The sequence below is a fragment of the Desarmillaria tabescens genome, assembly GCF_030435595.1.
Source record: "Desarmillaria tabescens strain CCBAS 213 chromosome Unknown EV420scaffold_47, whole genome shotgun sequence".
NCBI lineage: Eukaryota > Fungi > Basidiomycota > Agaricomycetes > Agaricales > Physalacriaceae > Desarmillaria > Desarmillaria tabescens.
In genome coordinates this window covers 344173-366157 of record NW_026848346.1, presented here as the reverse complement: position 1 = coordinate 366157, position 21985 = coordinate 344173, and the positions used below count along the sequence as shown (strand labels likewise).

At 49.2% G+C, this 21985-nt stretch overlaps 10 protein-coding genes across 10 annotated transcripts; 3 read left to right on the top strand and 7 right to left on the bottom strand.

The window, feature by feature from the left end:
* Positions 1-57: 57 nt before the first annotated feature.
* On the top strand, positions 58-1313 carry EV420DRAFT_1484134 (uncharacterized protein; the record flags this gene model as incomplete). Its single annotated transcript, XM_060470046.1, has 2 exons — positions 58-185; positions 235-1313. Coding segments are annotated over 2 exons (1207 nt in total), but the record flags the coding sequence as incomplete, so codon positions are not given.
* A 1237-nt stretch (positions 1314-2550) lies between these two features.
* Positions 2551-3251, bottom strand: EV420DRAFT_1484133 (uncharacterized protein; the record flags this gene model as incomplete). Its single annotated transcript, XM_060470045.1, has 3 exons — positions 2551-2638; positions 2689-2924; positions 2979-3251. 3 exons carry the CDS (start codon positions 3249-3251, stop codon positions 2551-2553), a joined length of 597 nt encoding a protein of 198 aa, XP_060325847.1.
* A 313-nt stretch (positions 3252-3564) lies between these two features.
* Positions 3565-5451, top strand: EV420DRAFT_1484132 (uncharacterized protein; the record flags this gene model as incomplete). The annotated part of the gene is made up of 5 exons (XM_060470044.1): positions 3565-3623; positions 3679-3869; positions 3920-4373; positions 4430-4766; positions 4816-5451. The coding sequence occupies 5 exons, from the start codon at positions 3565-3567 to the stop codon at positions 5449-5451; spliced, it is 1677 nt and encodes a 558-aa protein (XP_060325846.1).
* Positions 5452-6174: 723 nt separating this feature from the next.
* EV420DRAFT_1570858 (uncharacterized protein) lies at positions 6175-7345 on the bottom strand. Its single transcript, XM_060474297.1, has one exon. The coding sequence runs from the start codon at positions 7069-7071 to the stop codon at positions 6406-6408; it is 666 nt and encodes a 221-aa protein (XP_060325845.1). The 5' UTR covers positions 7072-7345; the 3' UTR covers positions 6175-6405.
* A 1072-nt stretch (positions 7346-8417) lies between these two features.
* EV420DRAFT_1570855 (uncharacterized protein) lies at positions 8418-10292 on the bottom strand. The gene is made up of 9 exons (XM_060474296.1): positions 10198-10292; positions 10106-10146; positions 9948-10055; positions 9629-9894; positions 9486-9575; positions 9300-9433; positions 9079-9251; positions 8602-9027; positions 8418-8544 (listed from the first exon to the last, which is right to left on the bottom strand). Exons 1-9 carry the CDS (start codon positions 10224-10226, stop codon positions 8522-8524), a joined length of 1290 nt encoding a protein of 429 aa, XP_060325844.1. The 5' UTR covers positions 10227-10292; the 3' UTR covers positions 8418-8521.
* A 554-nt stretch (positions 10293-10846) lies between these two features.
* EV420DRAFT_1570850 (uncharacterized protein) lies at positions 10847-12446 on the bottom strand. The gene is made up of 2 exons (XM_060474295.1): positions 11519-12446; positions 10847-11469 (listed from the first exon to the last, which is right to left on the bottom strand). The coding sequence occupies exons 1-2, from the start codon at positions 12372-12374 to the stop codon at positions 11027-11029; spliced, it is 1299 nt and encodes a 432-aa protein (XP_060325843.1). The 5' UTR covers positions 12375-12446; the 3' UTR covers positions 10847-11026.
* A 73-nt stretch (positions 12447-12519) lies between these two features.
* Positions 12520-13556, bottom strand: EV420DRAFT_906091 (uncharacterized protein). The gene is made up of 3 exons (XM_060483948.1): positions 13409-13556; positions 12862-13353; positions 12520-12807 (listed from the first exon to the last, which is right to left on the bottom strand). Exons 1-3 carry the CDS (start codon positions 13473-13475, stop codon positions 12665-12667), a joined length of 702 nt encoding a protein of 233 aa, XP_060325842.1. The 5' UTR covers positions 13476-13556; the 3' UTR covers positions 12520-12664.
* EV420DRAFT_906109 (Isochorismatase-like protein) lies at positions 13515-14631 on the top strand. Its single transcript, XM_060483949.1, has 2 exons — positions 13515-13721; positions 13771-14631. The coding sequence occupies exons 1-2, from the start codon at positions 13647-13649 to the stop codon at positions 14413-14415; spliced, it is 720 nt and encodes a 239-aa protein (XP_060325841.1). The 5' UTR covers positions 13515-13646; the 3' UTR covers positions 14416-14631.
* EV420DRAFT_1570846 (uncharacterized protein) lies at positions 14502-16215 on the bottom strand. The gene is made up of 6 exons (XM_060474294.1): positions 16077-16215; positions 15949-16028; positions 15576-15897; positions 15275-15512; positions 14851-15221; positions 14502-14801 (listed from the first exon to the last, which is right to left on the bottom strand). The coding sequence occupies exons 1-6, from the start codon at positions 16139-16141 to the stop codon at positions 14558-14560; spliced, it is 1320 nt and encodes a 439-aa protein (XP_060325840.1). The 5' UTR covers positions 16142-16215; the 3' UTR covers positions 14502-14557.
* An 85-nt stretch (positions 16216-16300) lies between these two features.
* Positions 16301-21857, bottom strand: EV420DRAFT_1767854 (DNA topoisomerase II). The gene is made up of 17 exons (XM_060480939.1): positions 21634-21857; positions 21323-21583; positions 21089-21271; positions 20093-21032; positions 19951-20044; positions 19587-19902; positions 19424-19537; positions 19267-19371; positions 19051-19215; positions 18819-19004; positions 18417-18762; positions 18084-18364; positions 17798-18034; positions 17458-17748; positions 17290-17406; positions 16801-17237; positions 16301-16749 (listed from the first exon to the last, which is right to left on the bottom strand). The coding sequence occupies exons 1-17, from the start codon at positions 21709-21711 to the stop codon at positions 16392-16394; spliced, it is 4509 nt and encodes a 1502-aa protein (XP_060325839.1). The 5' UTR covers positions 21712-21857; the 3' UTR covers positions 16301-16391.
* Between the last annotated feature and the right edge of the window lie 128 nt (positions 21858-21985).

Sequence of the window (21985 nt, the reverse complement as noted above, 5' to 3'; positions counted from 1 at the left end):
ACAAATTTTCACGGCGCTGACGTTGAAGCGATCTAGGTCGTCAGACCTTCTACTCAGGCAGAAACCGTGGAACAGACTGGGCCACTTTTTATCGGAAAGCAAGCAATCCTTTCTCGCCCATGTGCACTCAGAAACGCCGGCACTAGCCAGGGACTGGCGATTCGTGATTGGCAATGAAATTCCAGGTACAATCTGTCCTTGGTTCAACAGTTAATCGTGTCTGACCCTTTGTAGACCTTGATAGCATTGCCTGTTCGATCGTATATTCATGGGTATACGCCTGGGACAACGGTATCCCGTCGGTTCCGTTAATACGGTCGACGAAGGCGGAGCTCTTTTTACGACCAGAAAATCTATACGCCCTGCAACTTGCGGGCGTGTATTCGCCAGAGGATCAGCTGTTACTTCTGGACGACCTCGAGCGTGAGATATCCACGCCCGACTCTTTTCCGGTCGACAGGCTCATTCTCGTTGACCACAATCGCGTCGATCCCGTGTTTGTTTCCGGAGAAATTGTCACGGAGCCATCTTGGGACGGCGAGCACCCGTATGGAAATACTGTTGTCGAGAGAATCATCGATCACCACTCCGACGAGGGCCTGTACACTCGAACTGCTGAGCGCACCATTGCTACAGCGGGAAGTTGCGCTTCTCTGGTCACTTCTCAGTGTCCAGAATGGATGCCTCCCGAGCCCGCCACCCTTCTTCTATGCGCTATCCTTTTAGATACCAACGGTCTGAAGGATAACGTCGAGCAAATTGACATTGATGCGGTGGCTTTTTTGCTTCCCCGTTCAATCTTGCAGACCACGTGTGAGCGACCCTCGCCTGATACTCTCCAAAGTCTGCCTGAGATACAGAACCTCACCGCTGAGCTCATGCGAAGGCGACTTTCTTTATCCCATCTCACCCCTCTGGATCTTCTTCGGCGAGACTACCAGGAATGCAGACTCCACGTCAGGTGGTACAATCCACCCGTTATCCGCGTCGGCATTTCTTGCATCCCATTCCAAGCGAAGAAAAGCGGCCTTACAAGAGCCTGTCAAAATCATTCAGACGAACATGGACTCGCTGTCCTTGCCATTTTGATCGACCAAACGCTAACGGTACTTACTTTTGATCAGGGAGGGCAGAGTCTGCGGGATCGCGTGTGGCAAGGATTGGAGACAAAGTTCCATTTCAAGCGACACAGAAAGCTCAGAATCACAGCGCTTCCCTTTGGTATGCAACGGAGGACATACACTCTACCTGCCGCCGAGGCGACGCGGGAATTCATAGAGGGAACGTTCAAGCATGTTTTGGAAGGACGTTAAAACGTCAAATGGCGGCGCAAGGTTCTTTAGTTGGTGGAAACCTCGTGGTACATTCTTAACTCCACATCAGAGTCTGGTCGTTGACTCCTTTGTCAGGATGACACAGGGACAAGTGCCGAGTATATATTCCAATGTGAATCTTGAATTGCTCCACTAGTAAACGTTCACGGACATATCAACAATTACTCCAAGATCTACGAGATTGTTAGGTTGCCCCCGTAATATCTGGTTCGAGTCCAGACTCCACGTAGGCGCGCGCTTACCGTCTTGATTGACCAAAAGATAATGGACCTTGCATTTGGCCGTCTTCTGCTCTCTGTACCGAGAAATCCACTACTCGAAAGGACCATCAGGGAAGCCAAGGCCAAGTAGCATGAACTATAATCATCTCAATGCACAGGCTCTCGAAGCTCAGTCATCATAGCCCAGAAAAAAAAAGATCCAATCCATCCCTGCGTCCAATACAGCTAGCGCACCCAAATGATATCCCCTTAGGTTTTGGGCTTCAGGAACGCGATCAATAGGAGAGACAGATACAGGATGTATAAATAAACCTCAAGTCGAGACCATCTGCGAGCTAGCTGTCGTTGATGTGTTGATTGACCCCAAAGATCACGTTTGAGCAGATGCTGTATACGGGATTTTAATAGCTAGGAACTGGAGCACTGTTCCAAGGAACTGCCTAGAACTGCTAGCTGGAGCCACACGAAAGATCACTGGATTGATCCTAGCATAATGAAAGTCGCGCCTTTTTATAGCTATATCATTTCTTTAACGTTACGGATCCAAGTGCAATGATGCACCGACGCCTTGTTTGAGTAGCTCTCTGCACTTGACATCAGGCTAGGCTTCCTGATGAGGTCTTTCAGGGTCTAGGGTCGGTCCCAGAGCCGGGTAAATGTAGGGAAGACAGTGGACAGTGGAGCATCGAAGAGCATCCTTCATATGGTGCGTCGAGCTACATTCAGTAAAAAGAACGACACGACAGGTTCCAGAACGCGTATCCAATGTGCTTGTCTCTGCGCAGCTCGATGCATGACCTAAAAAAGCATGCGATGGAGGAATACCCCCGAAATGACAACGATGCAAAGAGATGGGATTGTCAAAGTCATCTATGCGGAATAAATGCATGTATATGGATACACTGAATATGATAAGTAAGGTAGTCTGCGAGGGGGAACAATACAATACTGGTAAATGCATCTTCAATCGAATCGTACAACATTGGAGGGGCGTCTCATGGTTGCGCCGATGGTGCGACATTAAATGACTCGCCACACCCACAAGCATCCTTGATGTTTGGATTCTTGAAGGCAAACTTTGAGCTGTAATTAATGAGTAAGGATTACGATAAAGAGCAGGGGTAAGAACGCACCTTAAAGCATCCTCCTTCCAATCCATCTCGCTCCCTATGATTGAGAAGAGCGCCTTGCTGTCTATGACCACACGGACGCCATCCTGTTCTACAACCTCGTCAAACTTGCCCGGCTCCTCCACATATTCTAGATGGTATGAAAGTCCGGCACACCCCTTGTTGCGAACACCAATCCTGATGAGCTGCGGCGTTGGGCCACGTAGTAATGCCCTGAGGCGTTCTACCGCCTCTGGTGTCTACAAGCGTCACCATCAGCAACTGCCTCAAAACGGACGGAAAAGGTGACTTACTATCGTCAGCGCAGCCTTGGTCGCTCTAATCTTCGGTCTAGGTTTCTCCGCCTTGGGAACAGGAGGCGGCCGAGCAACAACCTGCGGTGCAGCTGCACTAGGGTCAAGCGTTGTCGCTGACGACGACCCCGACGGTACAGCGACAGGCGGGGAATCCACTACCGACAGACTCTGATTCGGACGGTACGCTGACATCATCGCGCGCCGAGAAAAGAGTAAAGAGGGGCCATATTGTCGTGAGGCATGACGGAGAGAGAGCATTGAAGAAAGCATCGTGGTCTGAATAACGGGAGTTAACAAGTCAAGTTGCACACAGCTGGTGCAGTGATGACAGTTTTATTCGACAAGTCGACAAAATCGGTCGAGACTCCGCTCAATCGCATGTGACTGACCTCAACCAATCAAAGCTCTCAAAGATGTAAAACTACCTTCCGGGTTTTCCGGTACTCGGGACGAGACGGGGTTCCATTGTTTTCCATCTCCACCGGATACAAATAGTCTCTGTATGCCAACTCGGGGACAAAGTAACAAAAGGGTGACGAAGCGCGGTAAGGTAAGTAATTTTTCTCTTCTCTTTATATAAGGAATGGTCAGTAAGAAGACAAAACAAGCCCGACGCGCGGCCAAGGAGGCTGGGAACGCAAAGTACGTCGTTAGAAGGGTCTTCCCTGTTTTTCCAACAGGTGCTAAACACGAGTAGGAATGAGGAGACAACAGCAGCCGCTGCCTCAGCACCGGCTTCACCGAAATCACCTGAGCCCGAGGTCCAAGTCGTTGTCGAGGAAGAGCTAGATCCCAAGACGCGGGCAGAAAGAATCAAAGAGGAGGGCAATGCCGCCTTTCGCGCGAAGAATTACCGGGAAGCTACAGAGCTGTATACCCAAGCTATCGGTGAGCACCAAAGATTGAATTCCCATTGACCCTGAAATAATGTCTTTCAGATCTGAATCCCACTGAACCATCCTACTTGACGAATCGCGCTGCCTCAAGCATGGCTCTAAAGCGATTTAAACCCGCGCTAGAAGATTGTCGAAAGGCCGCAACTCTGCAAGCCTCCTCCCCCAATCCCAAAACGCTACTACGGCTGGCGCGGTGTCAATTCGCGCTCGGTTCACCTACCCCCGCTCTCTCAACCTTGAATACCATTTTCTCCATCGATCCCAAAAATGACGCCGCACTACAGCTCAAAAGCAAGATATCTATCCTCGACGGTCACCTGCAGCATTTCCACGCGGCACGAGAGAGGAAGGATTGGCCTATGGCCCGGATCGCGTTGGATCAGTGTTTCCAAAACATAGAAAGTGAGGGAGATGAAATACCCACGGACTGGAGAGTATGGAGAGTAGAACTCGAGCTGGCTAAAGGAAACTGGGAGGGCGCCAACACAGCGGCAAAGTACGAATCTTTCTAATTCTTATCTTTTTCGCTCATTCTTACATGATCCCATACAGCGACGCGCTCAGAATGAAGGGAAACTCTCCTGAGGTGCTATCATTACGGGGACTAGTGCTATTCTTGACCGGTAAACTTCCTTCGGCTATCACCCATGTCCAAGGTGCTCTTCGGCTGGACCCCTCATACGGGCCTGCGCAGCGACTACGGAAACGTGTCAAGGATGTCGAGCGTCTAAAGGAAGAAGGAAATGTCGCCTTTAAAGCTGGGCGTCTAACGGAAGCTGTAGAAAAATACGGCGAGACTCTGGACCGGATCGGTGCATCCGAAGAGGAGGGAAAAGGCGGTCAGATACGCGCAACATTACTATCAAATAGGGCAACGACGCTGGTTAAAGTAAGCTGCACGTTTCTTGTCTCGACCATCAATTAATAACGCCTTGAAGCTGGAACGATACGACGAAGCGCTCGTCGATATCGAGGAGTCCTTGGAACTCATGTCCACGTCGTTCAAAGCATTCCGAACGCGTGCACGAATCCATCTACACCTTGAAGACTACGACAAGGCAGTAGCCGACTTCAAGAGCGCCATCCAACAAGCACAATCTGACGGAAACAGCACCGACGCAGACGTCCGGGCTCTCAAATCAGAACTCAAGAAGGCAGAAGTCGCGTTGAAACGGAGCAAGACAAAGGACTACTACAAGATCCTTGGCGTCCCCCGCGAATGTTCAACAACAGACATCAAAAAGGCTTACAGAAAAGAAAGTCTCAAGCACCATCCTGATAAAGGTGGTGATGAGGAGCAGTTCAAGCTCGTGGTGGAGGCGCATACTGTTCTTTCTGATCCTGAAAAAAGGAGCAGGTATGACAATGGTGAGGATGAGGATGGTATGGATGGCGGAGGGTTCGGAGGGATGGGTAATATGACAGAAGCAGACATTGCTAATTTGTTTGCTCAATTTGGAGGAGGCGGATATAGGAGTGGTGGATACGGAGGTGGTGGCTATGGAGGAGGCGGGTATGGAGGGAGCAGATACGGTGGGTCGAACGAGTACTCATCGCATGGTTTTCACTTTTAGATTTGCTGTTCCGACGTCATTCTGTATCATCTCGCGCTTATTACCATACATCCTTGCCTATCCGTCACTTACGATCTCGCAGCCTACCTTGCTGTATCTCTTTAGCGCCCTAGCTGATATCCATCTGGCCGCATTGTAATGCTGTATGGAGAGCGCATGTTGAACGGGCCGACTAACGTGCTGTTAATGAAGCATTCTATGCCAGCGGCGTCTCTCTTTCACAGCATAGGATCAAAGATGCTCATAATCCGCCGGAAATTAAGGATCATCTCACAGTGACGAAAGTGCTTCCTCAAGGCAATACCAACAACACATCCCCACCGGAACTAACGTTCTCGGTCCAAGGGTGGTATAAGTATAGCATCAGTGATTAAATTTATACATCGAGGATATCACGTTTCTCCGAAAACTACAGCGTCTGGGATAACACGAGGATCACGCTAGGCTCGCAATGACAGATAATGATATATGTATCAGCACCTGACGTACGACTACCGCACAATATATGTGAGGAGTGGAGCTAATAACGCGTTGAAAGCGCGCGCACCTCCGCATGTTGCGAGGGAGATATCTTAACATAGCAAACTGTTCTGGGCCACCTGCATATGACTCATTCTACAGCAGGAAGTCGGAGCACCTCGTGCTCTACAGCTTGGCGGTGGCTCTGTGGCGGTGTATATCTTCCGATCGCGTTCCTTAGAATTAGATTAGATGGTCTAAATTTGGGCCGTGTAAGATGTGGATGAGTAGCAGTAGTTTCATTGTGCAGGTATCTATACTACACATTAAGGGAGAGATGGGGGGTGGTACATAAACGTAATGATAAGTAGATGCAATACATATCGAGATCATGGCTTAAGAAATACAGTTGTCAGGGTATGAGGGGGGTGCTGGGGGCAGAAGGGGTATCATGGCGAGTAACAGTGGACGAGGTGTTCAGTCGACTCGACTCTGCTATGATACAACGAACAACTGCCACACATCAGGCATACGATCACCCCCCGTAGTTGCGAGGCCCATGAACGTATGATGCCCCTGCAAAAAGTCTACCCGCTTCAGACCCTTGTCTCTCTCCTCCTTGAGTTTCACAGGATCCGGGATACGTTGGTATCGCTCATGGAATGCTCTATAGACACTCTTCAATGTTTGTGGAGGCAGCTGGAGCTTGTTGCACTCCTTCTCCGAGACATTGGTGCGCAAAAAGGTGTAGATCTGCTCGACGACGTCGGCAACGGTGACAAAAGGCGAGCCTGACTTGGGCCGGATGTCGACACGCCATGGAAAGGCTGCTGATGAGATGATGAGGAGGGGTAAAGCGGGGTTGGTCGCTGGGTCAGAGAAGACATGGGGGGAAACGGCCCGATTATTGGGTGTGATGTTGACGGGGGGAAGAGAGACGTCGAATCTCAATTGGGGAACCTGGGAGAGAGCAAGAACAGGATGCAAGGTGGTCATGCAACCAGGTAATGGTGCACAGAATGAGCCATACTGGCTGGGCATCGACGACGACGCGCCATAATTAGATGGCAACGGTAAGGGCTGCTGGTAAGGAGGAGTCCTTGGTGTCTGTTTGAAGACAGTATTGGCAACGTCGTCAAAGTGTATGTGTTTGCCTGGCATTGTGGGGAGGTGAAGATGGAGTGGTGGGCCATGGTAACAACGGTAGTAATAGTTATATAGAAAAACGCGACAGGCAGAAAATCCAAGGCGATGATTAGTCCGGAAGGGCGCAGCCGCAAAATAATGAGTCACTGCCCCATATCACGTCCATGGTCACGGTAAATCACGTTCTGATTCAGACGAATTTGCATCGATTTTCTGGTATTTCTATTTTGGGCCCGCCTCGCGACATCAAAACGTACGCAATTTGCTTGTTTTGGTCTTGGACTCCTTGACATGACTCCCATCTTGATATCTTGTATCGTCCTGGCACCGTCTTGCCGGGCTCTAGTCCCAAGTAAATAGGTTCTATCCAAGGTTCCCCTCCCCTTCCCTCCTTGCAGTACGGCCTTGTTACACCGCCCCCTGCATCACCAGACCCCTCTGGCGCTTAAAGTGACATTCGGCGCCAAGTTCATTAATTGATAGGATTTCTTATCGGAAACCTCTCTATCTGATGAGATCGTCACGCCACCTGCCCGAGTAGTAACCAGTTTCACGCAACTAGCTTGCGCATCTTTTTCTCAAACTCGCAGTACGTAGATCTGACAGATTTTTGCTTGCCCGGTACACGTACGGCATGGCGCTTATTTGCCGTAGACAATCACCCCCGGATTGACCACGCTGGAATTCCATGGAAACATAGCCCCCGACCGACGTACACCTCACTTCGTTGATATAGAACCGTCGATGAAAATTTTTTTGGGCTTGCAGTGCACAGTCTTGTCGTAGTAGGTTCAATTCTATTGCCTCGTACGTCATGCACATATACTGTGCAGTCCACAATTAGGTCGTACGTGGTTGGACAACATTGTATACGTGGCTAGTTTGCTGCAGCAGCGCCGAGCATCTTGACACCAAGATCTATTTCAAATGGCCCGCCCAGGCTATGACTCCCCGACCACAAGCTTGATTTCGAGATAAGACTTACGTTACTTGGTGGCTTCTATCAATGCGGCCAAAAACGCGACGCGATTCGGAATTTCAAAGTCACTGACCAGAATGACTCGACGCGACCATTTTTAATCAAGCGGTACCGCCCAAAGCCACCTCTGAACCGCTAAATTGACAGTGATTAGCATCAATAACAAAAAATTATGGCACCTCCGAAGGTCGGAAACTCCAAACCAAGAACTTTTATGACTCCAATCCACAGAAGCTCGACGTGAACGTACTTATCCCGATGCTTCCCTTGGACCCTCATCCATCCGGATCATATCACGACGGTAACTCACATAGGCACCATCAGATAGTTACCGCACAGTAGGGTGCTGAGCTGCTCTCGGAGGTGACGACATCACAACAAGACAACGTATGGGTCCATTGAATATCTTCTCTCCTGTTCATAATAGCTAAACAGTAATAAATATACGGCTTCTTATAGTCTCTGCGCTCGTACGTCTCAGTTCATCTACGTCTCTTGCACGTAGTTACCTATATGCAACGAAAAAATCAGATCGTCCGAACTGTTTTGATGTAAAGAAAACGCACCAGGAAACACCCCTTGTTGACCATTCAACCTCCCCGTCCACCAATCTTCTGCACTTCCCGTCCTTTCTACGATTTCTATTCGATCACCAACGTTGAACGACAGATCACCTTCAGCCTGAGCAGCGAAATCATACAAGGCAACTACATATTGCACTGCCGGTTTCGCAGCCGGCTTAGGCTTCAGAGGGGGTGGAGGAGGAGGCGCGCGCTTCGTAGCAGCTACGACAGAGGCAGAATAAGGTGGTGGTGGAGCAGCTACAGCAGCGGGGGGAGGGGGTGGAGGGGATTTCTTAAATGACGACGCGGAAGGGGCTGTGTAATGCGGGGCTGGCGCCTTTGTGGAACTACCGTAAGATGAGGTCGTCGCACTTGACGAGTTACGCGTTAAGCCGCCTCCTGCCGCGCGATTCTGTTGCACAAGTTTCGCTGCACAGCGTCAGCCCATCGGGAAAGGGAAGATCAAAGGATCCCACTTACAAACTGAGATAATCCTCTTAGTGATATTCATTTCTTCGATCTGACTCCATGCGTCTGTTCGGTTCTGCTCGTAATCGTCGCAGATTTGTTGACCAGGAACATTGGAGATGTCGTATTTAGCTGTCTCTGCAAAATTATTCATCTTTTCGAGAATTAGGTAGAAGATGTTAAGCCTAGACAACATTAGCCTGACCCCGTAACGAGTTTCATTTATCACGTACTGCATATAGAAGAATGAATGGAAGAGGGGATCAATGAATTGGGTCGAGAGCGTCATGAAACGCGGTAGATCAGTCTTCAACGCATTGTTGATAAAGTCATACTCGTTTGTCGCCAACTCAAAGTCTTGTTCCAACTGTTGCCAGTCAGCGAGGTGTTTCATGATGCACTTGAAGATGTGATCTTGCCTTGAATAAATTCTTCTCATCACTCAGAGATTTCTCCTTCTTGTCGCGTAATTTAGTCAGGGAATTGTTGAAGCGGTCGTAGTCCATCAGCTAAAAGAATCATGAGGATTGCATCTCCAAGGACCTTGAGAACAGACACACACCTTATGGTCTCGTTTCGTGATGCTCTTCCTGATCAGCTTCATTATCGACTGCAGCTCCTTCGCTGGACCCGTTATTCTACTCTCGATGAGCTCAAGCTCGGGTCCGACACTCGCCCGTAGCTCTTCCATCGCGGTCTCATACTTGTCGACATTACGAATAGTCTGCCCAGCTTCCGGATGTTTACCAATAAGATCGTACTCGCCCGAGATGGGATGCATGAGGACCGAAAAGTGCGTTGCATAGCCCGCCCCACAGGTAAAGAGACCTATTCCTGCTCAGTACCACATCGCGTGACGGCAGCGGGCAAAAAGCACTCACCATTGACAGCATCAAGGAAAGACTTGACATCCTTAATAAACTTCTCACTAGCCTTTTCCATTTCCGCAAAATGACGTTGATAGTCATCGAATTCAGGATCGTTGGACTCTGCATTGACTTCGTCACAGCTTCGGGCAACGGACCCGTCGGAGACTTACTTTTGGACATGCCAACTTTGCTGGTCACCATGAACGGCGTCCTGCAAGACAATCTGAGTGCATTTCCCGGGAATCGCTGGGTGTGGGCTCACCGCTTGACCGCCTTGGTGAAGCCCTTCATGCTGGGCGAGGGAGAGAGGTAGATGTTACTGTGAAATCGATTCCAATTACGCACGGAAGCACAGCCGAGACCTGATCGTACCGATTTTCCCACGGTTGTTGTTTAGTCATATCGCATTATGCGAGGGGAAGCTTGAAGAGACGCTCGAGAACTGATCTAATGTTATCTTGCTTTGATACAAAAAATAGTGCGGTGTATCCTTCCACACTGTTCATCTTACGTTGTCAAAGTGGCGATGCTAGCTAGGCATCTTCCTGAGGAGGTGACTTTTGGCCGACACCCCAGATGCCGCCGGTCAACGTATTAAAAGTAAGCATCACCACTGAAGAAGGTCACCCGACTAAATGTTTAAATGGATGAAAAAATTGGCGCTTGAATCTATTGAAATCGCTACTATTAGAAGGCCTCGGCCTCGGCAGTTCACCGTCAGTATCATCCAGGGCTTCCTCCAGGACACAGCTCACCTTCTCCAACCCGCAAAATTTTCTTCCTCCAAAATTACCGCCCTGATGGATACCAGGTAGCTTCTTGTGTCCTAACAACACAGCCGTCAACCACGGAGGCGCTATTCCATTCTCACTCATGGTGACGCCCAAATATAAGTGAAAGAATTCAAAAATACCTGAAATTGCGAGGAATACGGGTGAGAAGCGATGGGTCTAATTTTATGCATTGTACAAACTGCGGATGGGCAAACCAATGCGACAAAAGTTAACAGCACAGTAATTAATGGCATCGCAAATGATGAGACTAGCTACAGTATCCAAATAATGCTACAACGTCAATACTTCAAAGCAGACTTAATTGAATATCCTTCCAACCCCCCCACAGACCGGACAATTATCCTCTAGAAACAGAAACGAAATCAGCCCACTTCCTTCACACCGCCAACACAGTCTCCCGCCTATTCGAGGATCACCCGTGGGATACACAATAGCGCCTCGAGGGGCCCGACCTAGCCCATTCATCGGCGTAATTAGCGGTCTCGGCGGTGGAGGTCGGAACCCATGGTGCGGCGTAATATATGAAGGTTGGTATCCCGGATTGGGAGGTGGAGGACGAGAGCTGGATGCCGACTGGGGGCTATGGTACGAAGGAAGCGGGCGCTGGAAATTTCCAGTCGTCCTAGATTCCGGTGAAAAATCCGTATACATGAGCGCCCCAGAGAAGGGCTTGGAATACCTGGCCCAGCACTTCCGACACGGATGCGAAGGATCATTATGTTTGTATCCAGTATTTCTACCTAAAAAAACCAGTTAGATAACTCCAGCATTCAACATGGCATTCCCTACATTTATCACAATGGTATCCAGTTGGATACACGAGGAGACGGTTATTATTTAGAAGAGGATGGCCTGGAACCGGCGTAGTCGTTGGACGGCCGTTCTGCGAGCCGGCAGACGGAGGACCAGAGTGAGGTGACGATGGACCCGAGCGAGGTGGTGGACCTGAAGGAGGCTCATATCCGCCTGCAGAAACGGGGCTGCGTCGTGGAGGTAGAGGTGGGACATCATTATTGGGTGGAGGACCGGGTGGAGGCGCGAATCTGCCGCCAGCAGATGACGGTCGAGGCGGAAGTGATGGAGTAGAGAGGCTACTATTGTATGTTTGTTGTCCAGGATATCCCGACCAACCGGGACGAGAATAGCTGCCATTGTTACCAGCACCGGTCAGCTGTGATACTAACTGACCAGTTAACTGTTGCAGTAGCGAAGGTGGCCGGCCAGTATGATGATTGTGCGAGCTCGAGGTCGACCAGCCTGCAGAAGTCGGTTGCAGGAGGACAGGCTCAGGCTGCGGCTGCGGTGGTGGATGTGGACGTGGTGGTTGCTGAAACGGTCTTGCTGGACCAAACTCCACCGTGCTTTCTCCCTGATAAACATTCGGTCCCGGTGTATACGCAGGCGGTAACTCCTCTGTAAGGCCTGTGGGGTCTGACCGCAGCTCTTCGCTTGGTTGGGAAGACGGACTAGCGCTCGAGTTATTTGGGTTTACTGCGCTTGTAGCAGGTGATGAAGTGGATGCAGCGGAAGGACTAGAAGGTTCAGGATGTGAACGACTGGGCTCAGATTTCGGTGGTGGCGACGGAGGTGGCGACGACGACGGCTGCAAGCGTGCAGGATCTCGAAATGGATTGTGCGATGACATGACGGCGAAGGTAGAAGGCACTGGAACTCAGCGTTATTAAGGGGCCATTACTCCATCGGCCCGACGGACCACGCTTTCATCCTGATCAATTCTGCTGAGCAACTACTGAGAAGGCAATGCCCAAACGACGGATAATTCTGGATAATTCTGGCAACATCGGAGCAACTTGAAATATCGATAAGTACATGGACACAGGTTATTTGACGGCTAAGCAGTGCAGCAGCTCTTTCGAATTCAACTTTACTGTATTTACTCTCATTCTGATTTCATTGGAACCACAGTAGTCCTTCTTAGGTTGAGGATGCTTCAAGATTTCCTTGAGCGACACATGGATACGCCCGATACAAATCCCAAGTCCTGACTTCTTCGACGTCTGGTGAGGACAAGGCACGTTTAAATGCCCCGTCCTCTAATACGCTAGCAGAAGTCACCTCTAAAATGAATACATGAGTTCTCACAATTATCAACAAAAATATGGCGTGCTTACCATGAATAATCAGGTATTTGGGTACTTTCTGTGCCTCCGGTCCTTCCGGTACACCAACACCGGACTTGAGGCTGTCGATGCAGAGATAAGCCCTTGTCCTAATCCAGCCATCCACACTGGACAACTTTCCCTTAACTTCCGCTGTCCACCCATCAATCTGACCATCCTCCAAGGTAATCCCGTAAGTTACAATGACTTTCGTCGGGTCCGTAGACTTGAACGACGAAGCCTTCTGGGACTCTCCAGAATCGTATGATAGCTCATACGTCCGACGGTCCAGAAGTTCGAGCCGCTTGACCAAGTCTGCTTCTCGAGGACTACGAGTGACTCTCAAGCGAGTGTAGCTCTCGTGTTGGAATATAGCAGTGTCGTCGATATCATAGACAGCTAACCACCCAGGGAGCTTTCCATCGGATGCACTGAATCTTGCTCCTGTGAGAAATGACGGGAGATGATTAAGGCGTAGCGGGACATGCTCGTTGTTGTACCAATCTGAAAAGCCATGTAAGCGCATGTTCATTCAATATTGTGGTAACCGGAACCCTACCTTGGAATTCTTCCAGAGTTACTTGCTTTCCTGGCTCAGAGAATACTGCTAAGAACCCAGGCGCCATGGTGGTTTTGAATAATCCGGTGAATCTCACATGCTCGTTCTGTGAGTAGGAGCGGAATTACTTTCCTCCGTCTACCAAAAAGGTATCAGATACCACGCTGTGCGGTCCGATCCTCCGGAACTTGTCCTTGAACTTCCGACGAGTCGACAGACATCACCCATTGCATTCACGATGACTACTAGTCGTCCACAAAATTTCAAGCCTGGATTGCTCATTATTGACATGCAGAATGATTTCTGCCCTCCTGTAAGCTGTATCTCATCTGTCGAAGGCTTCATTCATCCCCTTGTCTTAGGATGGCTCTCTTGCTGTTACAGACGGGCGCTCCATCATACCAATAATTAAAAAGCTCGCAACTTTACCCGCATTTGTGTCTAAGGTCGCAACGAAAGATTTCCACCCACCCAACCACGTTTCTTTTGCCTCCAATCACACGGCGCCTAACAACGTACCCTTCACTTCATTCGCCACAATCACAAATCCCTACAACCCAAGCGAGTCATACCAGACCCGTTTGTGGCCGGATCACTGTGTACAAGGCACCGTAGGCTCAGAGCTCGTCGAGGGCATGGACCCAGCAGCTAACAACATAGACGCCGTGATCGAAAAAGGCGTAGATAGCCGTGTGGAGATGTACTCCGCCTTCTACGACCCGTTCACGTCCCCAAGGATCTGTGACAGTGGGTTATCTGATTTTCTGAAGAAGTCTGGAGTGAACTGGGTTTATGTCGTGGGTTTGGCCCTCGATTATTGCGTCCGTGCTAGCGCTTTGGACGCTCGAAAGGAGGGCTTCGAAGTTGTTCTCGTTAGAGATGGCACAAAAGCAGTTGACGGATCTGAAGAGAACGTTCACAAAGTGGAAGAAGAACTCCGTCAAGCGGGTATCAGGGTTGTCGATATGGCATCCCCTGAAGTCCAATGGCTATCTACGAGCAGTTAATCACAATCCTTTATAAGTAATCATCATTTTCAGTGTAAAAATATGCTTCGAGAATACAGAATTGTTCAATACAACAAATGGTTAATTACTCGCTTGACTTTGGCGTCGGTCTGCCTATTGGCATTCTACTGGTGCAAAGTCCTCACTCATCATCATCACCATAATCCGAATCCTCAAAATAATCATCACCAGTTGGACCAGCTTGCGTCGAGACCGTCACTGCAGGCGCTTGCTGTTCAATATCATTCGGGTCAAAATCCGATCCTGGATCATCTCCATCGTTATTGGCCGATGGAGACACCATATGGCGAGGTGGTTCTCGTAGCTCACGCTCCTCATCGATGGCCGGTCCTTCGACCAATGTCGTCCAAGCGTCAAATATCCTCCTACCCAAGGGAATCAGAAAGCTAAAGTAATGCTCAGTGTCGTCGTTACCTAGAATCGTTCCCAGCCGACACAGTCTTAACCTGCCCTCGAGGGATCAATCCCAGTTTCGTACAGATCAGATGTACCGTCTTGAGCTGCTGTTCGTCGACCTTCAGGTGTTTGAGCGCCATCTCTTTCACGTCTACAATATAAACCGGGTGCTGAGAGCGAGTTCTGGATGAAGGCTGGAGGAGGTCTTTGAGACCATTACCCCACGTCGTGCTATCCACACCATAACATTGACCGAGGACCTCTAGAGTGTCTCTCCGCCCACAAACAAGAAGCAGGATTGGTTCAGAATCGCGCTTCCGAAAGAAATCCTGTACCGCCCGAGTCGCACCCTCTTCGTCAACTTCCTCCGAAGTGCCGTATATAAATTTCTGTAAAAGAAAATTAATCATTACGTCTAAATTCATGTAGACAATCAACTGACGTCGCGTTTCCCCGCGTCGAGCATCTTGTTCCTCTTTACGACAAGATGTCTGACGGCTGGCGGAGGATCAAGCCGCCCGGGCGCTCCTTCAGCAAGGCCGATATCTAATATCGTTGGGCTACCCGATTGCCATCTGTTATAGATGAAGGAACACATCCGGAAGGACTCGAGCCATGATGATCTATCCACTTCAATCAATGTTTCGTCAAGTATATTCTGCTTCAGCCGATATAGTACCCTGTAGTAAAAGCCAACTCAGTCCATCTTGATCAGTCCAAGATCTATTTAAGCGTCTACGCACCTCCCGTGCTCGAAAAGCGGGCGATATAAACCATCGTTACGTCTATCGGGATCCATCGCGACAGAATCATAGCCTTTGTTGGCTTTGCTCCTGTCCATTGGGGGCATGGCATTTCTCCTGTTGTTGTTCTTGGAAGACGCCAGCGATCCGAGCTTCTTGGATAGTTCGTCCCTGCTTTTGAATTCAATGGGAGATATGGATTCAAAATCTCTGGCAGTAAGGCTTGTTTCCGGATTGGGGTATTGTAGACGGCAGTTACGCGCAATGTCTTTCACCCGGCGCTCAGGTATCAATAGATATGAAGCGCCGGTGTTCGCAATACCTTGAGACAAAATTCAGTATCGAATACACTAGGGGAATTAATCCACTATACCAAGTGCTAGCTGTAATACACCACCCTTGGCTGCCGTGAACACATCTCCTGCAAGTTTGTTATGATCCCAAAAATGTCCTCTGGAGAAATGTCAGCCGGGAAGGACACAGGACAGCAGATACACCTACTTATCAGCCCATCTAAAGTCAAGCCGTCGGTTTTCGAATCCGCCCAGCTGATAATAGTACACCATACCTGTCCGGCTGAAAGGTGGAGGAAGCAACACGGAGTGGCTACCACAGAACGGAAACTCGTGGGAGGCACAAGAACTTCCAAGTTAGGCAAGTCGGTGCTTCGACGCCTCACGCGTCTGATGGGGTGATGTTCGCGTTTAGAGCTTCACACATCAATAGCAGCAAAAGAAAAATTAATAACGCATGAGAAGACATGAAATGACACGTATAAATACACCTATTATAAAGAATTTCTATGTCGATAAGTTACTAATCCTCGTCGACGAAGATCGAATCATCTCCGTTTTCCTCGTCACTGTCTTCGATTTCCATGTAGTTTCTACTAGCTGTGGCCGCTGCCGACCTTGGGGGCCGGGCGGTACGAGGAGGCTTGGGTATAGCATCATAGTCCATGTCGTCATCGTCATCACTATCTACAGCCTTGGGAGGTGACTTCTTCGCCTTAGGAGGAGAAGCTGGCTTCATCTTCTTAGTTAGCTTCGTTTTCTTGGGTTCAGAAGGCCCAGCCTTGGTGAAGTAGTCCGTAACCGCTGGCTGGGAGGTCCCGGCTTTCTTCTTCTTGGGCGCTGGCTCGTCCTCAACGTCATCTTCCTCCTCCATCTCTAAACTGAAACGGCGTTAGACTCAAAAATACAATTTAGGAACCACTGCAATATACCTTTTCCGCTTGGGTGCTGGCTTCGCTTTCTCCTTGCCCTTGTCCGTGCTCTTGGCTACGATGGCAACATCGTCGTCGGAATCAGACTCGGGCAGTTTTGACTTAGCCACAGGTTTCTTCTTAGGGGCAGGCTTTTGAACCTCGACAAGGTCAAAATCGTCGTCAGATTCGTCCTTTGGCTTCTTCTTGGCAGCTGCAGCGCGCTTGGGCGCTGGTGGCGGAGGCATGTCATCATCGTCATCATCCTCACGTTTCGCCACCGGCTTTCCAACCGGCTTTTTCTTCGGTGCAGCTTTGACAGGCTTGAAGTCTTCGTCATCGTCTGAGCCCTTGTTGCGTGATCCGATAGATTTCCGCGTCTTCAGGGTGCCTTGCTTCTTCTTGCCTTTTTGGCCACTAGCCTTCATCGCGGCTTGTTGGACTTCATGTTGATGTTTCTATAGATGTTTAACATTTTCGTCGCTGCAAAAAAGCGAGGCAAACACTGACCTCATACACGACCAAGAAGTGGTCGAGATCCTCGTTCCACATTTGCTTGGGTGTGACCTCCAACAAAGCAAGAAGCTCCGCCTCCTTGTCAGCAGCTTGTTGGCGGAGTTTGTCAATCTGCGAGTCGAAATCAGAATGCGGACTACATGAACCAGTGTCCTAAGGTACCTTCTCCTTCGTCAAGTTGTAAATCGGCATAGTAAGCAGATAGTCGAAGTCAGTATCAAGTTCGTCGTCAACTTCTTCGTCTATGTTGTCCTGGTTCTCGTTGTCGTCTGAAACCTTAGGACCCTTAGGCTTCTTGGGGTACGGGCGGAATTCATGACGTCTCAAGTCAGCGACAATGTCCACCTTCTTGCGGTTCGACACGACAAGCTTCTTGTCCACGATCATTTGCACAAAACGGGCTTGGTTCGAGAGCTTCTCGAAGGCGTCCTGAAGTTCGCCAGCTAGGTAGTCCTTGAATGTTGCTTAGTGTCAATTTGCGGCCATTAGTAAGAAGACATACCTTGCGCTTCTGATAGTACGCCATGCGTATAGGATAGAAATCCTCCACGATGGCCTCTGGCGAGTCATACCTCTTGATCTTGCCTTCAAAATCGAAACATATCATGTTTGCAGTGCTAATCTTTGTCGTGAGCTGGAAGTACTCGTTGAAGCCTTGAGCTTCCGCCTTCTCCATCTCCTTAGGATTCATCTCAATCACGAAGTGCACGTTCTCGTTGGAATGGTGCTCTTGGTAATTCTGCAAACAGAGTGAATAGAGTGCTAAGACGGTACCGAACGGACCCCACCTTGACTGCATCTGTCTTGTCACCAGCCATCATTGCTTCGAGATCCTTTTTGAAGTTCGCGGTCCACTTGTGAATAGGAAGTTCGGTTACCTCGACAGTGCTGTTGTCGACCTTCCTCGCGGTACCGATCACTTCATACTTGTTCTTTCCTGTCGGCTTGACTTCTCCGGTAAAGCGGTGCCACCACGGATGCATAGGCACCACTTCCTCGCCATTCATTAGCCGGCGAAGGTTGGCCACAATGTCGACTGGATTGAAACAAGGAACGTTCGTACTCCAACCTGGAATGATATTTGTCAGGAACCAGTTCAAAGACACCGAAGCAGGGCGTACCGGTACCAATGCCCTCCGCTCCATTGACTAGGATCATGGGTAGAACAGGGAGATACCATTCAGGTTCAACGACCTGCCCGTCGTCCTCTTGGGCGTTCAGTAGTGCATCGTCGGCAAGATGGAAGATCGATCGAGTGATAGGGGAAGGCTCTGTAAAAATATACCTAGGCGAGGCATGATCTTTTCCACCCTGGTCGCGAGAACCGAATTGTCCGTTGGGAAGAAGCAAGTTAATGTTGTTGGATCCAACGAAATTCTGCGCGAGATTGACTATAGTCGCTGCTAAACTAGCTTCACCGTGATGGTACGCAGATTTTTCGGAGACATAACCAACAAGCTGGGCCACCTAAAAGATCCGCGCATTAATCAATAGCTTTGACGAAACATGATTCCTTAACAAACCTTGATTTCCGACTTCAGATTTCGCTTGAAACAAGACCATATGATCTTCCTTTGACCAGGTTTCAACCCATCGGCAACAGAGGGTATAGATCGAATATTATCAGCCATGGAGAACAAAATAAGCTCCTTGTTGATGAACTCCGAGTAGGATATCTCATCCAAGTTGTGGTCCAAAAATGTTCCGGGCTGGCGGCATATAAGTATCGCGTCTGTTATAAGGTCCAAAACTCACCCGGAACTGACGAAGCCATTCCTTTCGCTCATCGGCTTTCTTCTTACTGAAAGCGAGGTCGATCTCTTCTCTTTCTTCCTCCTTGAGCGGCGAGAAGGGAATTACATGCTTGCCCATGTTTGCGAAGTACTCAACGGCATCAGTGTCTTTACTTGTACCGAGACCCTGTAGGCAACATGGAGATCCGAGGTAACGATGGATTAGGTGTAAACGTACCTTGAAATACTTCGCTTTCCATTTCGCGGAGTCCGGCGTTCTTTCCACCCATTCTTCGTATTCAGGAATAGTAAAGAAGTCTTTACGCTGGTTGCCTTTCGTGACCTTGTCGAGTTTTAATGAAAAGATTACGGCAAGATACTATAAGAAACTTTACCCGAACGATAGGTGTCACGAATTCAACAAGGAATCCCGGCAACTTTAATAGAGACGGATAGAAATGATCAAGGTAATTAATGAGGAGGCCTTTGATATGAGAGCCATCGTGGTCCTATTGTGACATGAATATCCCGCACACTTCAGAGGTCGACAAGACGTACCTGATCCGTCATAAGCATAAGTTGGCCGTACCGCAACGACGAAACATCCTTGTACTCTTTGTTGTGCTGCAGGCCCAAAATCTTCTTGATGTTCTGGATTTCCTCGTTCTTCATGATTTGGTCGTGTTTTGCTTCGCGAACATTCAAAACTTTACCACGAAGGGGGAATATACCAAAATTATTTCGTCCAACGACACTGAGACCCGCCTGGGCCATAGTTTTGGCAGAATCTCCTTCTGTCAAGATAAGAGTGCAATTCTTGGCATTTTTGGTGCCGGCCATGTTGGCATCAGACAGCTTAGGCAGACCTGTGATCCTAAAGAAAGGTATCAGATAACGTCGCCGGAAGTTACATGGAGCATACCTGCTACGTTTCGTGCCATCGGTTTTCTTGATTTGCTGATCGGCCTTGAATTGAGCCCAGTTCAGGATATGTTCGATGATGGGAGACTTTTGGACTATCCGAATGTTAAATGGCATCGCCACATGGAGCAATAAATCCTCACCTTTCTTCAGGAAATCTTCCGACACAACGGGTTTCGTCCCGAACTTCGACGCAGGCAGAGTCAAGGTTTCTTTGGTTTGACTGTCAAATGTAGGATTCTCGATGAGAGCATTGATGAAGATCCACATATGGTTCTTGATCTGCTGGCTTTTTACAGAAGCGGCCTTGTTTTTCTTCGAGACCGCTGCCAACAAGCTCTTCGAAATTTGATCCGAGATGAGGGTGACATGGGTACCACCTTTGACAGTAGCAATCGAGTTGGCAAAGGCGACATGCTGGAACGATCCCTCAGAGATGGCGAAAGCAACTTCCCAACGCGGATTAATCTGCTCGTATATCACCGTTGGTTTCGATTGAGCGGCGCCACCTGACTTGTCTTCAGCCTCCGCCTGAGCAGAGTTGAGATACATTTCGACGTATTGCTTGAAGTTTTTGACTTTGACCCTTTCGTCATTAAGAAAAACCTTCACGTCCCTCACCGTCCCTGCCATATCATACACCCGTTTGCGCAATAGAGCTGCTGTATCCTCGTCGATGGAGTCCATTCCAAACCGCGCGAGATCGGGCTTGAAAGAGACTTTGGTCCACTCCTCTCCCCTGGCGTTCTTCGTGATCTTTGGTTTCCCACAGATGCTCATATTCTGCGTCCAAGTTTGCTTGTACTTCTGATGAGTGTTTTTGTCGGCAGTCTCAACAGTGAATTCGTGGGAATAGATGTTGGCAAGTTTCGCTCCATAACCGTTACGTCCACCAGTCAATTTCTTCTCGTCGTCATCGTAGTTGGAGGAAGAGAGGAGGTGACCGAAGATGAGCTCTGGAATATACATCTTCTCTTGAGAATGCATCTCTATGGGAATACCCCTTCCGTTGTTATAGACGGAAATGGTTCCTTCCTCGACGTCAATATTGACCTTGATGGTGTCCATGCTTGGGTCGTTGATCTGCAGATGTCGGAAATGTCAGCTTCATTGTCAAGATGACTATACAGGCCTGGTACCTTGTTATCGGCAGCGTTGACGAGAATCTCATCTACTATCTTGTAGAATCCGGGGACGAATTTGACTTCGCGATTCACCATGCGCTTAGTGGCTGCATCATACGTCCACATGGCTTGAGTAATAGTCTCAACGCTTCCGATATATGAGTCGGGACGTTTGAGAATGTGCTCTAGTTGCGTAAGCTGTTGAGATGCTATCAATACGTTGCCCTCTGACCAACAGCCACGACGCACTTTTTGATAAGTCTCTGAAGCCGATTTCTTCTTCCCTGGAGCAGTAGGCTGCGTTACTCGAGCAGCAGAGGACCCTGCATCGTCGTCCACGTCCGAATCAATTTCCATCGCAGCGTCCTCCGCATTGTCGTCGTGGTCAACTAACACCTTCTTCTTTGTTGCCTTCGGCTTCGGGGCGGCGGTCTTCGAGGAAGCAGCCTTGGACTTCGTGGCAGGAGTGGCTTTGGCCTTGGTGACCTTGGGTTTAGCGGGAGCCTTTGCCTTCGAGCCGTGTCAGCCACGATGACGAGGAGCGCAGTAGAAAGACGCACCTTCTTAGTGGTAGGCACGAAGTCTTCCGACTCTGAGCCCGAATCGAAGTTACCGTACTCGCCCTCGGATGAGCTCATGGTGGAACGGTGGCGAGTGTGGATGATGGCAGTGCTCAAGATCTGATTCAACAAGACCAATCGCGACGCGTTGCAAAACAGCGCCACGTGACTGACCGGACGCGTCTGGCAGCGGAGGGCTTTCAGTAAAAAGGACTTTGGCCTGCACAGTACATTAAAACTGCACAAGGACATATACAAATGATAGGAATTTTAAGAGAGCGGCTGACAGTGAATCGTGTTTGGACTTGGAGGAGTAAGTAAGTGAAAGGCGCAAAAAAATTCGGCGGATTAT